The 22,727-nt window shown below is 30.9% G+C and overlaps 2 protein-coding genes across 2 annotated transcripts in view; both read right to left on the bottom strand.

Moving 5' to 3' along the window:
* Nucleotides 1-1,167: 1,167 nt before the first annotated feature.
* Nucleotides 1,168-19,238, bottom strand: LOC145315455 (uncharacterized). Its single transcript, XM_080155437.1, has 26 exons — nucleotides 19,197-19,238; nucleotides 17,972-18,034; nucleotides 17,755-17,812; nucleotides 17,089-17,158; nucleotides 16,754-16,811; nucleotides 16,242-16,315; nucleotides 15,774-15,812; nucleotides 15,417-15,471; nucleotides 14,870-14,951; nucleotides 14,389-14,418; nucleotides 13,928-13,994; nucleotides 12,889-12,930; nucleotides 12,601-12,635; nucleotides 12,132-12,184; nucleotides 11,540-11,603; nucleotides 11,047-11,138; nucleotides 8,904-8,967; nucleotides 8,428-8,516; nucleotides 7,838-7,918; nucleotides 7,013-7,096; nucleotides 6,597-6,690; nucleotides 4,932-5,066; nucleotides 3,649-3,712; nucleotides 2,871-2,910; nucleotides 1,785-1,988; nucleotides 1,168-1,220 (listed from the first exon to the last, which is right to left on the bottom strand). Exons 1-26 carry the CDS (start codon nucleotides 19,228-19,230, stop codon nucleotides 1,168-1,170), a joined length of 1,824 nt encoding a protein of 607 aa, XP_080011563.1. The 5' UTR covers nucleotides 19,231-19,238.
* Nucleotides 19,238-22,727, bottom strand: part of LOC145317031 (P2X purinoceptor 7-like) — a 41,468-nt gene continuing 37,978 nt past the window's right edge. The window contains exons 9-13 of the mRNA XM_080157893.1: nucleotides 22,142-22,207; nucleotides 21,365-21,386; nucleotides 20,653-20,700; nucleotides 20,430-20,512; nucleotides 19,238-20,081 (exon numbers count right to left, since the gene is read on the bottom strand). Of these exons, the coding sequence (XP_080014019.1) occupies nucleotides 20,453-20,512; nucleotides 20,653-20,700; nucleotides 21,365-21,386; nucleotides 22,142-22,207 (196 nt within the window). The 3' untranslated portion in view covers nucleotides 19,238-20,081; nucleotides 20,430-20,452. The remainder of the gene's footprint in view (nucleotides 20,082-20,429; nucleotides 20,513-20,652; nucleotides 20,701-21,364; nucleotides 21,387-22,141; nucleotides 22,208-22,727) is intronic.

Here is a 22,727-nt window from a genome sequence, read left to right as displayed (position 1 = left end):
TGACTTTTAAATGCTAATTTTATCATCAAAAGTAGACTTTAACTTTAAAAATTGAAAGATATTTTGGGTAAAAAGAAAATATTTTTTCTTAAAATAAATCAAAATGTAAAATATTAGTTCCATGTATGTATTTTAGATATATATAAATAAATAATTATGAAGGACAGGGATGACAACATCCATAGGTAATGAACCACAAAAAATTGTAGATGGGAATACATACAAGTAGAGTATTTTAATTATATAAAATGCTTTATGTATTTTGAAAACTTGCTATGGGACATTTATGTTTCAAATATTGAAAAATTATTATTTCAATAAATTATGCCTTCCGGATTTTCCAAAGGCCTTAATTTTGAAGATTTATGTTTTTGAAGGTTGTACAAAAAATGTGCATATCTTTTAAATTCAAATTGCGAGGCTTGCATAAATAGTAGAAAAATGTTATGCATACCATTAGAATTGTCATAAAGTGTAGTTGTTTGAAATTTAATTACCACTTTTCAGCTATTTGTAGTTTAGGAGCTAAGCTTAAAAATGTGAGAAAGTTTGACAAGTTTATCACATATCTCATATACTATACGTATCACAGGAATGGTTGTTATATATATCCCAAAACTAGATTCTAACGGAATGCATATGATTTTTCTACTATTAACACAAGCTGCGCAATTTTAATTTTGAAAATATGCACATTATACTGCACAACTTTCAAATCCATAAATCTTGAAAAAATTGTATATAATTGTATTTTATTTCTATGCATAATTCATTTTTTTAAAATCATTTCTCTTCAATGACCCTGTAGGTTCATTGTAGAAAATAAACATGAAACCTTATTTAATTTTTATGATGACTGACAGACCAACATTTAAAGTAAATAACATACTTGATGCCTAGAACAGTTGGAAAAAATATTGTAATTCTGTATCCCCAAAAAAGTTTGAAAATTGGACCATAAACACAAAACATATGTTGGAAAATGTGAAAAATAAAAAAATTCCAAAGCCTACTAAAAAAACACATAATGATATTTTATAAACAAGTATTGTCTCGTTAATTGAAACTTCAACACCAGAAATAAATTGTTATCACTTATATACTAATTTTGGACTCAATATTGAAGGATTTTCCTCAAACTGTATTTTCTGACTCAGAATTCATAATTCACAATTCAAATTCGTAATCTGAATCTGAATCAGAATCATGATCTTGTTCACCTACAATTTAATCATATAAGTTATTGTAATAAAACTTTTATAAGCGAAGGATGAATTCTAAAAACCAACTTTTAAATCATTTCCCCAGAACTCTAAGAATTAATTTTCATAACAGCTCTGGCAAGTAAATGTCAAAGAAAACGAAAAAGAGTTACAGCATTGAAACAGGTATGGATATAGCTATTAAGAGGTTTAACTATGGAGCAACAGCATTTTTATTTAACACCTTTTTCAATATTCAAACATTTTTACATTTAAAGAAAAGTGTCTAGAGCAAATATATTGAAATATTTTTAAAACAAAATTTTGTTTGGAACAACTGAAAATTGTACAATCTGGTAAGAAAAGGCAAAAAAATGGCAGTGAAAAATGGCAGTTTTCGATTACAGCAACTTCCATGCCTCATTTCAGTGTTGTATCTCTTTTTTTTAGTTCAGTTTATTTGACTTTTAGTTCTAGCTTCAAAAAGTGTGACGCCAACCCCTCCCCTTTTTGATTTTAATGTAAGGTTAAGTTTTTTAAAAATAAATTTATAAATTGTTTTTTTTCTTTTTATCAAAATACACTTATAATCATTTCCTGACAAATATAAATCCGAGCTGTTACTATCTAGGTTGAAGGCCAAATCTTCTTCTTCTTCATCATCAGAGACTAAGCCATCGTGGTTTTGCATGGCTTCTTCTACGTCTTCTTCTATAGTGTCTTCATCGCCTAGTTCACTTTCAGCTATCCTTCTTTCCAGCTGCACAAGCTCCTCAAGATCTTCTTCTAAAAAGAGAAGCAGTAAAGTGTACTAGTTTATATATAGGAGAAAAGGGGAGGGGGGAAGTAAAGTACATCTATTTTTTCAGCACTCATGATAGAAATTTAAATATTAAATTACGACCTCTATAAGGAATAAATAAGCTTATTTTGGGCATAATGTTAGAATCGCAGTAACCAAATACATTTTTTACAATAAAAACAACTATTTTTGTAGTCAAAATCTCTTTTAGAAATTTGGTTTAACTTCTGTGAACAAGGAACAGCTTAGCTTTTGTAGATAATTGTATTACTTTCCTTTTTTCCTCAAGCATTTTCCGCTTATACACAGAAATTAAACTGAGATTTAAAAGAGATTTTGACTAGAAAAAGGATTGCTTTTATTGTAAAAATGTTATCAGTTACTGGCATTCTAATGTTGTGCCCAAAATAACCTCATAATATTGCATCTACCTGCCGTAATTTAATATTGAAACTCTATCATGAGTGCTTGAAAACTGCCAAAATTTAGGTTAAATAAGTGTTCAAATATGGCCTCTGTATGGGCAAAAAAATTTTATTTCTAAAATGACCAAAACAATAATCCACAATCCAAAAAATTCGCAATTCAAAAAAAGGAATTTACAATCCATGGATTAATCCGCTTTTTGGGGAGATGATTTTTGTAAGAATCCAAATCTAAATCCGACCAAAAAAATGGTCAGATTGGCAACCCTAAAATAAATACTAAATGTACTGTTTAAAGACACATTTTTTGGTATTTTATTACAGATAGCTTTGCTTGCATGATTGTACATAATTATTTCTAGAAACCTACGGACAGACAGACCCAAATGATAAATAAAGCTTAAAAATCGTTTTTAAATTGAATAAGATTTAAAAAATAACCTTGGTATGATGCATCATCAACTTGCTTGTCAATCTCTGCCTAAACAAAAACAAACATATTTCACTTTAAAAAATTTATTACTTTAGTGTTCAAATTGACTTTATTTTATATTTTATTGATTTACAGATTACAATATAGCTTCTGCCATGCTCTGGCCAGTTTAGAATCCAAGCTTTAAGAGGGATGCTGTTTTTGTTCAATATAATAGGATTATCAAGTCTTTTTAACAGGGTTTCGGATCCGCATTGATTTTATGCGGATCCGGATCCGCATTGATTTTATGCGGATCCGGATCCGGATCCTCAAAATTTGGTCAGTGCGGATCCGGATCCGGATGCGGATCTTTGACAATAAAAATAAAATCACCAAATTTTTAAAAAAAATTTATTCTTTAATTCAAAGTCAAAAATACTTTTAATTTTCAAGTCTGAACCTAAACCTTAAAGATTGGCTCTCATCAAGAGAATGTCTGAGATTTTATATAAATTTAGGTAGATTTTTCCATTTTTTCCGCATTTTTAGGAGTCTAAGGATCCGGATCCGCATTTTTTTGCGGATCCGGATCCTTGGACTCAAAAATATGCGGATCCTTGCGGATCCGGATCCGAAACCCTGCTTTTTAATACTATTTTTGTGCCCAATTCTTAAGGTATTCTGTTTTTTCTTGTCTTTGTTTGGGTATGTAAAATATCTATAAAATTAAAATTACTTAATTATTTACCATGCTACCTATGGATATTGTCATCCTCTTCAAAAAAATCATTTAACAAATATTACCTGTCTTTTAAACCTGGTTTGGTGTTTTTGTATGACTTCTTCTTTTAATTTCTTGCTTTGTTCTCTGAAAATATTTATTTTTAAACCTCAACTTAATAAATATGACTAATTTTCCCCTTTTCCACAATATAACACATAGGCCTATATGTAGAAAATTTTGTCGTCGAGTTAAAATGCTACTTTAGTCCTTATTTATTGGTTAGTGCTTTCTTTCAGTAAGAAGAGGATGAGTTAGGGTGAAAGGGGTGGATTGGGGATCATTATATTAGCCGGCGGGATTATTACAGTAGTTGAAAATATAGTGCAACATCTAAGTAAAGGGGGGGGGGGGGGGGGGGGAAGGTGCGCAATGTCATCTGACATAAACTGTAAGCAAAATGGTCTAAATATTGAGCTATAATCTTAAAACTTCCTACATATACTTAGTCCTACAGGTAATACATGTTAATGACAATTATAAATAATTTTTTAGTTTAGGCAAGAAAAACCTTGCGTAAATGGGGTTTTTTCCTTGATTCCACTTTGTCTACTTATAAGGATATTATTTAAAATGATTCAGCAAATTGGAGGACGACCCCAGCAGGCTAGGTGGGTTTTCCCGCAAGGGTTAAGTGCATTTTTTTGTAAAGTGTGTATTGATATACATTAAATTATAGGTTTTTTTAGGTCAAGAAACTCAAATTCAGAAATAAAATAAGTATTAGACTAACCCAAATCTAACCCTACTGGGCTAGGTGGGTTGAGAGAATTTTACCAAACCTAACCTTAGAATAAATGTTTTTGATTTTGTTTCATTTACATGTAGTACCTATAGGACTAGGCTTCAAGGACGTCCAAACGGGGGGGGGGGGGGAGGGTAAATAACACCTTCAACATAAAAAAAACCCTAACAAAAAAAAATTTTGGCACGCTTTGCGCACATTTTTATCACTAAATATTTAATAGTATTTCATTATTAGGAAGGTACCTGTTTACATTATTATCCCCCCCGAAAATTTAACCACGGGGATATTTTTTTTTTTTTGGGGGGGGGGTGGGGGTGGTAAACAAAATTTGCAGCGCGCTTCGCGCACAAATTTAGCCCCCCAAAAAGCAAATTACCCCCTCCCTTAAAATATGTTTACACCCCCCCCCCAAATAAAAAAAGCTTGGACGCCCCTGCTAGGCTTATGTACAATGTTTCAAAATTCTAGCTTAATATTTATACTATTTTGCACACGGTTTACGGTCACATGTCATTGCGCACAATCCCCCCCACCCGCCCTTTTTTAGTATATGTTTACCTTTGGGCAGCAGTCAATCCCTGAATTAAAGTCTTCTTGTCTTCTGCGTGGTACTCCAGGAATTTTGCTTTGCAGCAGTTCTTCCATTTTCTTGTTGGCGCTTCACGTACTTGTCTCGCTCTTGGGGGCCCAAACCTTGATATTGCAAAGGGATAGTTTCACGAAGTGCATTTAAAAATAAATAGGGAACTGTAAGTTTTTTCTATTTTAAATAACGTAGTAGTGCATAATATAAAGTTATTGATTAAAATTAAAAGATTTGACCAGGGATTTTCCTCAAAAAATGAGTTTCTCATTTTTATTTTCAACTTCATTACATGTTATATATGGCAAAAACTTTTTTGTCATAAATACAACTTTAGATAGCATTTACTAGTTAATAGAACTTCAAACTTTTTATTCAACAAAATACACATAACAACAAAGAATGACCAATAAAATATATAGTATAGTACTTACAGTAGTGAACTTTTCATATGTCTTAGTAGAATATATTAGGCATTGGATAGATATGATTGTGTGATAAAGAATTTTAACATTGACTTGACCGAACTTTTTTTATTTGACAATATCTAATAAAAGGTAAAGTGATTTGCCACATAAATTAAACAAGAATGGTCTCCAATAGTAGAATCCAATCGGTTCAGTGGTTTCCGAGATCTTAAGGGACGGACGGACAGACAGACAGATTTCGTTCTACTTTGTATTATAGATATGTTGTATGGTTAGTTGGTATTTCTGAGTGAGATAATGTGTATATTGTAAGTAAACCGAATGGTTTTCTTTATTTTTTTAAAAAGAATCTATAGAAAACCTGTCCTATGAAGAACCGGATGTTATTTTTTAACTTGCCCCAAGGGGAACCCCTGTTCAATTTTTTTATAACTCTTGTGAAATATGTGGAAAAAGATTCTTGAATACTGGTGTTTTGGCTATACATATTTGGAGAAAAAAATAGACCATTCTCGTGTAATTTATGTGGCAAATCACTTTAACTTTTTTAGATATTGTCAGGTCAATGTTAAAAATTCTTTAACACATAATCATATTTATCCAATGCCTAATATATTCTACTAAGACATATAAAAGTTCACTACTCTAAGTACCTTAACTCTTTAAATACACTTCGTATAACCATCCCTTTACAATGTAGATCCATAACGAGAACAATTTTCTGCTTCATTTAATTGTACAGTAAGGTGTGAATTGTGGCGTTTAAATTTTGTTTTGATAATTTACATTTAGATAATATCATTGCATCCCTTAACACAAGCTTCTCTTCGGAGAGCATCAATGATTATTTGAGACACCTGCCATAGTCAGCGAGAGTGTGGTAATAGTGAGGAATTTTCATGAGATAACAAGTCAAGTCATCGTATGCTTGAACATTCAGCTTAAGCTGGCCCTAGTGGCTATACTGAAGTGTCACAACCTACTCAATGACAGCCAGGATAAAGTCCCTAAAAGGTGTGATGTATATTTTACCCATATATTTAGCCACTAAAAGTCAATAGAAATTTGTAATTTCATGAAAGATTTGTTATATTAACACTCACTGAGAATCAAGAATTATTCCATGGTTGAAAGGGGACTAAAATAGATGTGTAGTGAATCAAACTATTATCTAAAATTATCTAGAACATAGAAATACAAATTAAAGTCAACCTTTTTTTTTGTATGTACATCTTTGGATGGCCATTTTCTTCTACGACCACCTTCCTGTTGATGTTTTCATTGAAACTCATAACCGCACAGCAAACTTAAAGAACAACAATTTATTATTTTAAAACAAATATCCAAAGGGTGAATCCTACCCATATGTATTATTTCTATCTTTTTTGAAAAAATATGATTGTTCAACAAATGCTAAATTCATCATTATGAAGAAATAAAAAATCGTTTTCCCACTATATTGCTGTTTGCAAATTTAACTATATTTAATAAAGTACCAAAGGATCTTGCTAACTACTAAACTAATTGGGTTCTCCTTTGCAGGGAAGGTGTTAACTATTAAAGATATATTTAAACTACCCTGTAAAGTAAAATTATACTATTGTAAATATGCCATAAACAAATCTTACTTTTCGCAGTCATAGCCCTACGTCTTGAAAATATTCTCTTGCTGGAATATTTACAAATCACAGAGTTGACAGTTTCCACGAGGCCTGAACATTTATGAATAATTAAATTAGGAAACAATAAACATAATGACGAAAGTCACAAATCCATAAAATCTATATAAAATTGTTGCCTATAATAAAGATCTATTTTACTTATAAATATTCAAATAAAATAAAACAACGATGACAACATTCATATTTTAAAATCTTGTAGATAGACTCCATAATTTTTCGAGTTTTTTTATGAGGCATATAAAGACCTTTCTTTTGACACCTTAACCAAGTTTATAACCCAATCCTTGCCAATTTTGCATCATATATACAAACCCTGAAAAACATGTAAAAAAAAACTTAAAAATGGAAAATGAGTTGATACTGTAAATCATTTAATGCTTAGACAGAAAAACAAACTTTTATGATAAATTTCTTATATTTTCCGAAAGGGATAGTAAAGAGGAGGGGTAAATATCATAACTAAAGATTTTCCAACTAATTAAAATGTTCCTACTACAGCTACAGGTGTGCAAAATAAATTACAGGAACAGGAGGAATGTCTTGATGGTTGTGACACTTTTTATTAACCTGACGCGAACCAATAGGGAAACCAATCAAACAAAAATAGATTGATTTACAGCACTGTGATTTTTCATGGTAGTTGCTTTAATGAGATACAACGTTATGAAGAGACATTGGCGTAACCTATGTAAAGTCACAATACTTTACATTTATATAGAAAGGAGAACGTTCCCTTTAATAAAAACATTAAAATTGATTAACTATAATTACCTGTGTGTTTAAAGTTCGTCGCCTTCTTCAGGGATTCCAAAAGTCTTGGGTTCTTTAATATTTTTGTGAGTTTCTGGACACCTAAAGTAGGATAGGTATAAATAAAAAGCATTATTTAAGATTGAAGGTTGTAATAATTTTTGTAAAATTTACAATTACAAAAAAATTTGCCGCCAGAGGATATAAGCCAGGGGAGATTTTGAAAGGGGGGGGGGGATGTGGTGACTTGTTCCACGACATAATAGCAAATTTTATTTTGGGTGCTACTCCCTTAGCTTTAGTGATAATTCAGTAAAATCTTTTTGATTGTGTCACTTATTACCCAAAGTTTTTGTATATTCACCCGCCGTTCACTGCCATTTTCCCCCGCCACCAAAAATTTTTATAAAAATTATCCAAATTGAAAAAAATATTTCTAAGAGAATATTACCAGTGAAATCTAAATGTATCACTTTCTTAAATTGGGGGAATTCTTTGTTAAAACTGACATCTTAAATGACTTTTACTTTATATGCAAGTAATTGGCAATTCCTTCCCCCCCCCCCCCCAAAAAAAAAAGAATATACACATTTTGAAATTATTTTACACACCTGCTGAATTGGGACTCAAATATTTCTTGTTATTTGGGTCATATTCTTGTCCATGGGTACATGTTTTCACAATTGTGTGGTTTGGAAAACTAGATGAAACACATAGGTAGGTTATAACTATAAAATTAACAGAATAGTACAAAAATATTGAAAGTTATTGGATTAAAGTATCCATATAGAATTTTTAAGAAAATGCTGATACTGTTCAACAAACAGACAGAATAACCAATACTTCAAATTATTGACCAACTTAGCTAATTAAACTACTTTTCTTCCATCGATTGACATGAAATTATTTTCTAGTACTTTCAGCAGCTAGTGGATATGATATGCAATATCATAGTCTGACACACTAACACCCTTCTAGAGATAGAGATGCATTTCCTGCACAGCTAGAATTTTCTAAGAGGTATCCGTTAAGGACGGATAGACGGACTGACCGTCATTATAGAAAAACTTTGCATTTAAAAATATACCTGTGTACACCACTTATATGGAAGGGGATAGAATCCAGAAACTCAATCAACTTGTCATAATTACCTAAACATTTTACATATTATGGAAACCTTTTTATAGGTTTAGGCTATTTTGTTTTGCAGATTGAAGTCTTTGGATGGTATCTATCATATTTCTTCCTCTATCCTCCCCTCACCTTCGTATATAGAGCCCTTACAAGTTGGGGCACAGCTGCTAGTAACAATATATACCATTATTGCATTACAAAAAGTGTTGTTATCTAAAGGGATAGTTCTATGAAGTGTATTTAAAGAGTTAAAGTACTTAGAGTAATGAACTTTTATATGTCTTAGTAGAATATATTAGGCATTTGATAGATATGATGATCTGTAAAAGAATTTTAAACTTTGACCTGACAGAACTTTTTTTATTTGACAAATTCTAAAAAAAAAGTTAAAGTGATTTGCCACATAAATTACATGAGAATGGTCTTTTTTTCCTAATACAGGGTCATCCAAGAGAAATGATTTTTTTTCAAAACTTAATTATGCATTGAAAATAAAACAATTATGTAAAATGCTTTATATATTTAAAAAACCTATGAGACATTTATGTTTTAAAAATTTAAAAATGATTATTTCAACAAATCATGCCCTAAAAACCGGTTTTTCCAAAGGCCTCCATTTCGAAGATTTATGGATTTAAAGTTTGTGCCAAAAATGCGCAACTTATTCAAGTTAAAATTGCGCAGCTTGTGTTAATAGTAGAAAAATGTTATGCATATTGTTGGAATCGTCATAAGCTCTAGTTTTTCAATAAATAAAAACCATTCCTATGCTACATATAGTTTAGGAGCTACCTGGTAAATGTTCCATTTACTTAAAACTTTTCAACCTTTTTCTCACATTTTTCAAAGAAGCTCCTAAACTACGAATAGCACAATAACGGTACTTAAATTTTCAAAAACTAGAGCTTATGACGATTCTAATGATATGCGTAACATTTTTCTACTATTATCACAAGCTGTGAAATTTGAATTTTAAAAATATAAGATAAATATAGTTTGGGTAAAATTGTTTGCATAACCAATAAAATGTCAAATATTTTGTTGTTCCAAATGTTAAAAGTATTATTGATCAGTTAATGCTCTTTAAAGTTACATTTTTGACAAAAAAGTTTTTGCCATATATCACATGTAAATAAGCCGAATTTAAAGATTTAAAACACATTTTTTGTAAAAAATCCCTGGTAGATTTTTTTCTTTTCCATAACCAATAAAACGTCCCTGTATTTTGTTGTTCCAAATGTTAAAAGTTCTATTGATTAGTAAAAGCTCTTTAAAGTTTGATTTTTGACAAAAAAAGTTTCCGGCATATATCACATGTAAATAAGCCAAATAAAAAGATTTAAAACTCATTTTTTGTGAAAAATCCCTGGTCGATTTTTTTCTTTTCCATAACCAATAAAATGTCCCTGTATTTTGTTGTTCCAAATGTTAAAAGTTCTATTGATTAGTAAATGTTCTTTAAAGTTTCATTTCTGACAAAAAAGTTTTCGCCATAAATCACATGTAAAGAAGCTGAATATAAAGATTTAAAACTCATTTTTTGTAAAAAATTCCTGGTCGATTATTTTTCTTTTCATCAATAACCTAATATTATGCATTACTATGTTATTTAAAATAATAAAAATTAAAAGTTCACTAATTTTTTTCAAATGCACTTTGTGAAACTATCCCTTTTAATATGGAAAAGAAATTGGGCAATGTATTTCCAGTTTTTCAATTGTTTTAAGTGTATCCATCATAACGCCATGCCTGTGCCAAATCAAACCTCTTATCATCTACATACTGGTCAGATAGGTTACAAAAATGCTAACAAAATTCTTATCAATGTTCAAAATGACTTGCATAAAGACACATTTACAGAAACAAATACTCTCCAAAAGCTTATATGCTGGTGAACCTGTGTAAATGTGTAGCCGTTGCCATATCAGTCGCCACTACCAAAAAAATAAATCATTTTTATCAAAGAAATAAAATTATTATGCCTAAATAAAAGCGTAGCCAATTTGATTTAAAGATCGCTATTAGGTAAGTGGCAGTACCTCAGGCAGCGGGAACGGCTACACATTTAAAGATCCAGCTCTGGTCCTAATAATTACCTTCAGCATGACTGAGCGCATACCATAAGAAGTTCTTTATGGATTCTCTCCAATCCGTTAGGTCATGAATTTCTCTCACAAGCTTCATAATACTAAACAAAGTATTTCATACAAATACATTTGTATTTTTAAAAAAGGGGGGGGGGGGATAATGGAACCATCTTCAGATCGAAATTCAAATTCTAAGTGCCACTTATACATTGATTACGAGATGGTTTCATTAACCCCCCCCCCCACCCTTTACTGAAGAATTTTACAAACAAAAAATGTGAAAAGGGGGACTATGCACAAACGAGAGCAAGTGAGTTCGGGCACCTTGCTGATTTTTGCAGTGTTATTTTATTTTTGAACTTAATATAATATCTAAATTAAATTCGATAATATGTATAAATGTCAATTAAAACAGCATTTTCAAAAATGTCTTAGCTACAAAGGGTGGATAAGATATGCCCCCCCCATTAAATGTTTTTTGCATGTAAGTGGCAAAACAAACCTCTTGACTATATGCCAAATGTCATATTCATGTTCTATAAGCATCGAATGCTCCTTCGCAATGTCTGAAATGAATGTCCTTTAAGTTTCTGTTTCCATTCAAGACTAAACTCTTCACACTAGATAAAATTTTAGTTTTGTCTAAAAAAACATATTTTAAATTCAACGATCCAAATACAATTGAGAAAAGGAGTGTATCAGAAACAAAGTTAATTAACAATGGGAATTTCTTTCTTAGAAATATTTTGACAAATGATGTTACAATTATTATAATCTCTAGGGGTCTTAAATGTGTCTCACCCCTTACACCCCCCCACCTCCTCTTCAATTTAAATCAAATAAAGACACCCAAACATTTATAGCCATTAAAAAAATGACATGGACATAAAAGTTGGAGTACCCATGTAATTTAGCACGAACTTATACATAACATCCTTTTAGCAAGATTAATTTTCATAAAAGAAATCCCTTTTTGAAAGGAAATAAAGCTCAATGTCCTTTTGGGTAGAAATGTACACAGGCAAACAGTCTACCTCTCTGAAACATCAGATGACTGAATAGGATTCCTCATTAACACTATATTGCATATTTACCTTCAATGACTTTAGACATTGAAGAAGAACGGTCTGTGACAACTCTTGAAAATCTAAAATAAGGTTTGTTGAGCATAGGTAAAATTAAAAAAAGGAGAATTTTGTGTCCAGAATTTTTAACCTTAGTATGTTGCCTCAGAATCATTAATTTTATAGTTAATTTTTGTCACTTAATTAAAATTGAACCATTGCAGAAAGTTAGCTGTTGCTTCATCAAATGAATCAGTAAATTGAATCATAGCGCTGAAGATAAAAAGAAATGTTCTTTGTGAGGACTGAAGCTTTAGTCGTTTCTGATATATAAACGTTTTCCCCTTTCATAAGAATACTTTGAAATCATTTGAAACTTAACTAGAATGTTGTATAGCTTTGCTTATATAAATATTATTGATAAAATATATATCCATTTCTTTCAATTATTAAATGTGCAAAAACCAAATGGATTCACATATTTATCCTCCCTTATTACCTCACTCCAGATGAAATCAAATCTTCCAGAACAACCTAAAATAAATTTTATTATTACAAGAGAAAATAATACATTATTGATAGGTTTCAAGTAAAAAGCAAATAAAAACAAGAATGACAATTTTGATAAAAGTAAACTGAAGTATTATGTAGGACAATAAAAATTGACAAATATAAGAGTTTGCTTCACACAAAATAACATAGAAATCGTCCTTCAAATAAACATAAATTTTTTTGAGGTTCTCCTAATTATAAACCCATTATGTAGTACTATAGGAATTTTTATCACCTTTGCTGCTATGGGCTCCAGAGCTGCACTGCCTCTTCCAGCCTAAAATAAGTTATACCTATACAAGAATCATTTTCATAAAAACTGATGCCTTTTTAAAAGTGTCATGCAAGGGTATATTATTCTATAGACATAGTGTTTCGCCCTTTTAGGGCTCATCAGTATGGCTCAATTCATCAGAGTTAATTTTGCACATGGCTGTGCTTGAACTGGGAAACCTTAGATTACCAGTCCAACATACTAACCACTGCGCCATTAACCCATGATCAGTAAGGAATGAAATTTTCACCAGAGAGCTCAACCAACTCATGATGAGTTGAGGGGCCCATGAACATAGAGCTAACTAGTACAGTTTTTTATTCCCCTGAAAGTGCTCAAGTTCAGCCTAATTCATGACCAAACGAGCATTTATATCCATTAAGATATATAAGTTTTCCGGAATTTTAAAGTTAGGGGGAGATTTGAAATCTGCATCAAATTTTAAGGATTTTTTATAAAATTAGTTTTTTCTATAATTCTTTATCTAAAAGTGGAAATGCAATTTAAGTAATTAATTTTGGCATCTGTGACTGGTGGATTTAAAAAATCTGCGCTCTGATTGGATGTCGTACATCATTCAACCAATTTAGAACGCAGGTACTTTAAAATCCACCTATCCTATTGGTCAAAATTAATTAACTTAAAATTAAAGGTACCCTGTTAAGGAGAACCCGATTGGTTTAGCGGTTAGCGAGATCCTTCGGTACAGACACACAGATACACACATTCTGTTACTTTATTATAAGGATTTCCCCTTTATCCATTCATAATTATTAAGCTTTGCTTCTTATGGATGTTGTCATCTTTGTTTTGTTTACCACAAACCACGTTCCGAACACCTTGAATCCACAAAAAAAAAGAATCCGTCATCCATGGATTAATCCGTTTCTTGGGGGGGGGGGGGGGGGGGCGAATTTTTGTACGAATGAGAAAACGGCCCAAAAATTCAGCAGAATGCCAACCCTACAATACATACAATTAAGCAAAAATGTAATAATACCTTTTTCTCAATCAAGTGGAACCCAATCACGAAGTTTGTACGATTGTCGATTACAATATAGCAATGCCTAGAATAAAAATAAATGAAGCTTATTTCTGAATACTTATCTAATTTAAGATTTTGATAAAATTTGGGCGATTTACCACTCTAGTCCCAGCTAATAAAGTGCCTTAAATCATATGATGTATTTACAGGTAGATGAAAATATGAACGTAAATATAACAGATGTGTGGTTCTTGTCTAGACCACAGTGCATCATACTAATGATATTAAAAATTACTTATATTGCTGCTATGTCAGGTCCATGGCAACAATAGTAAGAGTAGTGGCAATATCTTGAGCTTTATACATACTTTATAAAAAGCCTGTACAAACAGTTCTAAATAGTATTTCCCATACCTGTAACCCCCCCCCCCCCCCCCAACCTCTCACAAACCAACTTAACTATAATAAATGTTTACCAAAAAGCATTGAAGCCGATGGAGTCAAATCTGAAAAAGAAATTAGGTCAATATCCACCCAAACAAAACTATGAAAAGTAAGGGTAGCTTTTTTTTACTGGATCCAATTTGTGTTTCAGAACTTGATATTGCTTCGAAAGAGAACATGGGCCTTTTTTTATTTATAGGCCATTTTTGTATTAGTTAAGGTTTAGTACATTACTTGGAAAGAATAAAAAATGTTGCAATATGCAGTAACTAGCGGCTACGCCACTATAGATCTCTAGAGGCACTTGAGGACAGGAGAGTCGAATTTTATAACCCAATTTATTAATTTAGATTTAAAAGAAAAAGTTTAAAAAAATAGTTATAAACCTTCCCGGGACCTATGAGAAGCTACCCTGTTGAGTACAAACACACAAAAACACACACAGACAAACATCCTGTTACTTTAGTATAAGGATATGTGATGTCAATGAAAAACCTATAATTGAGCAAATACCTGCCATCTCCGCACACTTCAATTGGTGATCCAAATTGTTTGGAAAAGTTTCTTGCACGTTCCTCTGTTTCTTTATATACATCTAAAGCATAGAAAATTTAAAACATGTTACATATCACAAATAATCCAGCAAATTCCTTACATTCAGGGGTCTTTAGAAATGACAATTTTGAAAGGAATAAGTAGAACTGACTTTATGCAAAGGTCTGAAATATATTGATTAAACTAATCCTTATAATAAAGTAACAGGATGTCTGCTTGTCTGTACGAAAGGATCTCGCTAACTGCTTTACCAATTGGGTTCTCCATAACCGGGTAGCTTCTCATAGGTCCCAGGAAGGTTTAAACTATTTTGGGGAGGATACCTCCACCCTCCTAAGAGAAATTACAAAAAATCGGTTTTTAAAAAATATTCTAGAGACTTGAACGAAACATAGACACAAAATTTTTAAAATTTTCAAGAGAATTGAATGCACATAGAAATAAAATAAAAAAATAATAATGTGCCACTTTCAATTTATAAAAATAAACATGGTCACATAATTACCTATTATAGCTGGATACAAATAGTGTTGCTCCATGCGACTGATGGTTTTAGCTGAGTAAATATAATATTTGAAGACTATTAGTTTTACAAAAGTCATACCAGACCAGAATAGATCAATAAAAAATTGGTTTAGGATGCTTTTTTTAGGTTATGTGATGTTAACAAAAAAACCTAATAACCATAATTACCAGGTTTTGAAACGATAAAATAGAAGATTTGTAAAATAAGTAATTAAGTCAAAGTAGGTATAGTTCCATTTTCATTGTTCATAACCTTACGGACGGACGGACGGACATTGTTAATTATAAATTAGCTTCGCTATTAAAAACTAATAAGAAAATCAAATATTATCCCTGATAAGACTCGTAGGTCAATACCTTGTGCAAAATCAAGCAACTGAAATATAGTAATGTTTCTTTAAAATATGTAATCTTTTACAGCATCATTTAAACATATTGTTATAAAATTCACCATCTATAACACAAAGTGGAATGGTATCTGTCTGTCCATCTGTCTCAAGCTTAAGATCTTGGTAACTGGTGAACCGATTGGGTTCTAGTCTTCAAGGAATATACTACTGGTCCTTTGGTGATTAAAGGCTATTTTAAGGCCATACGAAATTTCTAAATCTGTTAAAAGTCTGATAATTTATGCAAAATATCTATTAGACAAATGAAATGAAGACCATAATTTAGGTCCCACATGTTCTACAAATGACAAAAAGCCTAAAACTTTCTTTTTGAATTGTTGGAAAATGTAAAAAATATACCTATGCTAGTTTTTGCATAACAGAATTAATAGAAAATGCATAGAAAAAAAACAGACCTGTTTTGTAGGTATACCATTTAACTTGGCTTCACTCAAAAAAGAAAGATCTGCTTCAGAAACATTACCACGCACTGAAATTACAATAGTCAAATTCAGTTTATGTGAATCTTTATAAGAGGGAGGTAGATTGTGCTAAAATTCCATAAGGGTGTGAGTTTTAAGGCTTAAAAACAGTAGTAGAACGATAATATTCACTAAATATATGTATTCCTCATTGAAAAGAACAAAATTTCATTCTACTGCTGTTTTTAAGGATTAAAACTCTCACCCTCAAGGAATTGTAGCACAGCCTACCTTCCCTTAGTATATTTAAACTTTTATGGAAGCTCTACGTAGGTCCCAGGATGATTTTTACACTTACTAATTTAAAGATTTTTGAAAATTGGTATTGTTTTAGGCTATTTTTCTGCTTTCCCCACTCTCCTAATCCAGAACTCCTAAAAAAACTAAAACACACACACTTATGTATGCACAGTCACAGAATAGAGAAGTATATTAATAATGCATACCTTTTTTATTTGACTCCCACTCATATGTCTCTTTACAGTGTTCACAGTAACTGGTAATCTAAAATCAGTAATCGAAATGATTGAAAAAATCTAAAAGTATTTGTTTAGAAATTTGAAAACATATATTGAATCACTTTTCCCCATAGATTATTACTTCTGCTATAAAGATATATATATATATTATATATCCTGCTATACCCACTTAAAAAGCATCTTAACTAATTTAACGTTTATTTTTAAAAATTCCTATAAATCCCTCAGTTAAAATAAAGTATTTATAATTATGAAAACAATTGTGAGGATGTAAAATTAGGATACAAATACCATTTACATACCCGAATGTAGAGTCCATGAGTGACAATTTTTATGTTGTCACGGAGAATCCTACTTCCACAGTTTACAACTCTTTGAATAAAAATATAGTTAAAGAAAAGTATGAATGTACAAAATGACAGGATTTCCCTTTGTCTTCAAAGTTTAGTATTAAAGGATGATGACAGCACCAATATGGGAATTTTAATTTGTACTTACAAAAATGTAAACTCAAGTTATGCATACTTTTTTAACATTAGCAAAAGACTTTCACTACCCGAACATTTTCCCCCATGAGAATGGGAAACAGGATTAATGTAAAGAACCCGTAAAACCAGGTCACATCACTAAAAGCAAACAACCAGACCAAAAATATTTTTTTAGGTGGGGTAGGTATTTCCTTTACATTAGTACTATTAAAAAATAATTAGGTACCTCTGGAGATGCCAAATAATTTCAAATAATAAAAAATATGGGGAGATTTTTTTCATTTTTGGGGAGTGGGGGTGTCCAACCCTCCAAGAATATATCCTAAAACCACCAAAGGACCAATAGGTATATTCCCTAAAGAGTACAATCCGATCGTTTCCGTAGTTACCAAGATTTTAAGGGACAGACGGACAGACAAACAGACAGAATACGGATGGACAGACATCATTCTACTTTGTATTATAGACTATGTAAGTTACCTACAAACTTCAAAAAGGGAGAGTAAGGATGCTTCGCTAACTATCGTTCTTTTTGTAGCTAAATACAAGAATTACTTAACATTATCACTTTTTTCATTTTATGGGTAATTTTTTAAATAAAATCATTATATTAGGATTTGTCATCATTTGTTGTCTTTTATACCTAATCAAAAATTGCAATGAAAAATAAAATAATAATGTATAAAATAACTCATACCTTTTTCGGGAATATCATCCAATATTTCATCGTCAAAAGACTCCTCCTCACTTTGGCGCCAATCTAAATTTAGGAGGGGGGAATGGAAAGTTTGTAAACTTCAAGGAAATTAAATTTTAGTAAAAAATTGCCACTGGCCGTTTGTGCTTATTGTTATTAGGGTTGGCAATTTTGGAATCCGAATCCGGAATCCGTTTTTTAATAGCGGATTCCGGATTCTTAATTGGTATGCTAAAATTAGCGTCTTGAGTTTTTTCTTTCAACTCTCGCTTTTTGAAGTCAAAGATTATCATCATAACATATAAAAATTTTTAAAATCTGGTTCGATTCTCGGAAATGAATTATAGAGAACACCAAGAACATTAATTTTTAGGACATATGTAGCACTTAAATTTTTTTTAAAAAAGCCTTTGAAAATACTGCTAGAATCCGGAATCCGAATCCGGAATCCGCCAAAAATAAGAATCCGGAATCCACAAGGAATCCGCCACTTTTTTTGACGGATTCTTTTAAGAATCCGGAATCCGAATCCGGCCCAAAAATTCGACGGATTGCCATCACTTATTGTTATAAATATTTTAAGTTCTGAGTTTATTTGTAAAGATACTGATCTTCATTTTTTTTAATGGAACCTTTCTTCACATAAATGAGTTCAGTAGTCATTAAGTACAGATTTCATTTTTGCACTTTACTTCTAGGTGCTTAAAAGCTCATGATTATTAAATTTTGTATTAGGGGTCGTTTCTTTACCCCCAAAACCCTTAAAAAGATTGTGTATAAATTAAATCTGTAGGTAGTTACTACTTATTTCAGTAATGTGAAAATAATTTCCAACAAAAATTAGGTCTATATCTTTAGAAATAACTTTAAAACACATAATTTTACTGTTTGAGGAGGTGTTTCACCTCACTAGGTCATAAAAGGGAAGTGCCAAAATTCAATTGGCAAAGAATTACCCATAGATCCAATCACATGAAAGATTTTGCAAAAATAATTAGTTTGATAATTAAACTAAAACAACAAGCCCGAACTGCCAGTGAAAAATTTTATTGTAAAATTTCATTTCCTAATAATGTACAAACTCCCCCCTCATATGTTAAAACTTAATTGTTAATAAAAATGAATATAATTACTATAGAATTGGTTTCATTGGATATTAACAAGTTTTTGCATAATAAAATGTTTTGGATACTCCAAATTTCTATTATACAAAATTTTAATTTACCTGTATCTTCTTTCCTCTTCTTAAAATTAAACATTTTGAAATCTGAAAAAGAAAAAGAGGGTCATTTCAGCGTAGATTTTTTGTTAAGATATTTGTTTCATGACTTTAAACAGTGTACAGTAGCTTGAACAGAGAAAACAGATGTCTTGTGAAAAAATATTGCGCCCACAACGCTATTCCTGCCGCATTTTTGTTCTTTATCTTGCCAAATTGGACAATTTTAAATCATTCAGACAAACTTTTTAAAACAAAATATTTATTTTTGTTCGGTAAAGTAAAAGCTTGTTTTAATATTAAAATAAATAAGATCACAAGTGTAAAGAGCAAATAAAATAATAAGTTTATGTAAAATATTTAAAAGGGAAAAAGTAGGTTTCGGGTAAAAACCGTAAAGTTTTTGTATTTTTAGTTAAAAACAGTAGTAGAACGATAAAAATTTATGTTAACATTTAAAAAAAAATTGTTTATAGTTCTTTTCAATAAGAAATACACATATTTAGTGAATATTATCATTCTACTACTATTTTTAAGCCTTAAAACACACACCTTTAGAGATTTTAACCGCAACCTACTTTTCCCTTTGTCTAATTTAGCAAGAATATTCTTAACATATCTTGAATGGAAATCCGCGCAAAAAAATTACACCCTTTGAAATTTGATATAAAACAAGGATGACAACATCCATAAGTAGCGAAGCTTAAGAATTATAAAGGCATATTGGAAAAATTTTCAGCTATCTGAAGAAAATCACGGTTCCCCCTTACCCTGTCTGACGGACAGACAGATGAACGGACATTTGGAATTATGGAGTAGCTTCGCTACTAAAAGAATTATTATTTTGAGGCTGATGGGGTTTGCATTCCAGGATGAGACAGCTCAAAAGGTCTAAAAATAATTGCATGATTAGAAATTAGAAGAAATATCAATAGTGACCAAAAATTAATAAATAAGATTATAATTTATATGAAATTGAGAAGTTATGGTATATATCATTATAGTACCCGCATACTCCTAGAAGCCTCTTTGGCACTTAACGTAAGGGGGGGGGGGGAACTCAACCATTCCTCCTAATATAAATTTTAAAAGAAATATTTCTTTTTGTGCGGGGGGGGGGGTCAGGGGGACAACAGGCATAATTTATTAATTTTAATATAAATTTTAAGTGGGTACCTACCTATTTCATTTACCAAAATGTTTACCTAATTTGTGCAATGCAAAATAACGTTTACTTACCTATTTCCTTTCACCATAGCTACCTACTGGCCCTGTTGGGTGGAACTGTTGTCTACCTGACCAGATATTAAATTTGCCTTCCTAAATTTGCAGTTTTAAAATTTCTAAATACAAGTAATTACTTAGTAATAATTAACATCAAAATCTACTTTCATAAAAATAAATACTAGTTATAATTATAATTTTAAGCTTTTCTTATTTGAAATATTTAAAACTTTTTCCTGGTTGTAGATGCTTCACTTTGATTTTCTTGGAATCCTCTGTAATTTCCCTATAAAGACAAAGTGTATTGGTTTAAAAATTGTACCTATATTTTTTTTATAAAAATTTATACATAAATTTCATAGAATTTGATTGGAAACTTTGAAAATGAAAAGATAACTCATAAATCAGAGAAAAAATCAAAAAACCTTTAAAAATTAAGTTTGTGTCTTTTAAAGGAGGACAATAAAAGTAAGTATATATGTATAATGTAGATGCACATATATGTATAATGGGAATCTCAAATTATGATTTTCATCTGTCTATCTTCAATAGCAGCCGATAAATTCACATTTCTCCCGTACCGTAAAGGAGGGACCGAATAACAATCTAACTCTCGGCATCATTGTAAGTCTACCACCCCCCTCTAATGTTGTTATGTGTGTTATAATCTGCGTACCCAGAAAGACAGAGAGACATCATTCTAATTTAAATTAAATTTAAATTTGTATAATAGATTTATATTCTTCAATTACATTCTAGAACAACTTTAAATTGCCCACCAAAATAGAAAGAAAAAGAAATGAAAATTAGCAAAGAATGTTAAATATGAAGTATAAGTGACTGGCCGACATACAGAGAGACACAGACAGAAAAATTATCTGAATAGCTTTATTTTAGGTGTCATTGAGGAAATAAAAATGACAAGAAAGCATTTGAAGATAAAACTATACCTGGGGATCTGGAAAGGTTTCTCTAAAAAAAAAAAAGAATTTGAAACATTTAAATTTATCTTAATCCAAAAAAATGTATTTGGATATTTTACCCAAAGGGGTAATTTCACGAAGTGCATTTGAACTTAATTTAGTGAACCGCATATTTTTTCCTGGTTGATTGTTTAAACTACATTTATATGGCATATATTTAAAAGAATTTAGACAATTTGAGACGGTTAAGTAGGGTTGGCAATGTGAATCCTGAATCCGCCGAATTTTTGGCCAATTTTGGAATCCAGTATCCGAATCTGTTTTGTTATAGCAGATTTGGATTCTTAATTGTTAGGCTTAAATTAGCCTTTTGAGATTTTTCGTTCAACCCCCCCCTCTTTGAAGGCAAAGATCACCTACCCCCATCTCTCCCCACCTACACCATTAAGTGGAGAGATCAGAAAATATGAAAAAACGCAGCTTTAGATTCTTCCCAGTACTCAGTAAAAATAATTCCTTAATTAATTTGTTAAAAAAGCCTTTTATAATATTGCTAGAATCCGAAATCCGGAATCCGTCAAAAAAATAAGAATCTGGATTCCGCAGAGAATCTGTTTTATTTTTGGATGGATTCTTGTAAGAATCCGAATCCGGTCAAAAAATTAGACAGATTGCTAACCCTATGATTAAGACAAACTTTTTTTTGTTAACATAATATTTGCACTTCAACACTTGTTTTTGGTTGAATATTGTGGGAAGTCACATTTATAAATTATAAAAGGTCTGGTAAAAAATAATACCTACCTTATTTTATTTACGCAACAGTTCGGCAACATTATGCGTTTTTTAAGCAACCTTCCAATGCTGGCCCTTAAAAAAATGGTTTTAATTTTATTATTGTAATTTTTATATGTATAGAAAACTGGATATAATACAATGATAGACATAATTTTTGAGTATGGCTGAGAACTGGTTCTAATCCACCAAAAGCGATACGGAAAAAGTAATTAGGACCTAAAAAATCATAATTATAAAAGTACATACGACACTATTAAAAAAAACAATAATAATTTTCATGAAAACTGGGGACTTTTAAACTGTAATAATAAGGTTTTTGTCTTTTTAAGCATGACTGACAGACAAGGACAAAAAATGTATAGAGCAGATCCATATGAATATTAGTAATATTGACTAAAAATTTCAGCTATATATCTAAAATCACACATCTGCAACAAAAAGTTTTTATTGTCTTTTTAAGCATGACCGATAGACAGATGAATAAAATAATGTATACACATATAAATAGGAATCTTAATTAAAAATTTTAGCCAATAGAATTTATACAGAATGGATATGTACTTCAGTATTTAGAACACAAAGACAAACTTTT

The sequence above is a fragment of the Acartia tonsa genome, chromosome 4, assembly GCF_053477335.1.
Source record: "Acartia tonsa isolate MP-2025a chromosome 4, ASM5347733v1, whole genome shotgun sequence".
Classification (NCBI taxonomy): Eukaryota; Metazoa; Arthropoda; class Copepoda; order Calanoida; family Acartiidae; genus Acartia; species Acartia tonsa.
Note: the sequence above shows the minus strand (reverse complement) of the source record. Positions and strands in the feature narration are given on the sequence as shown.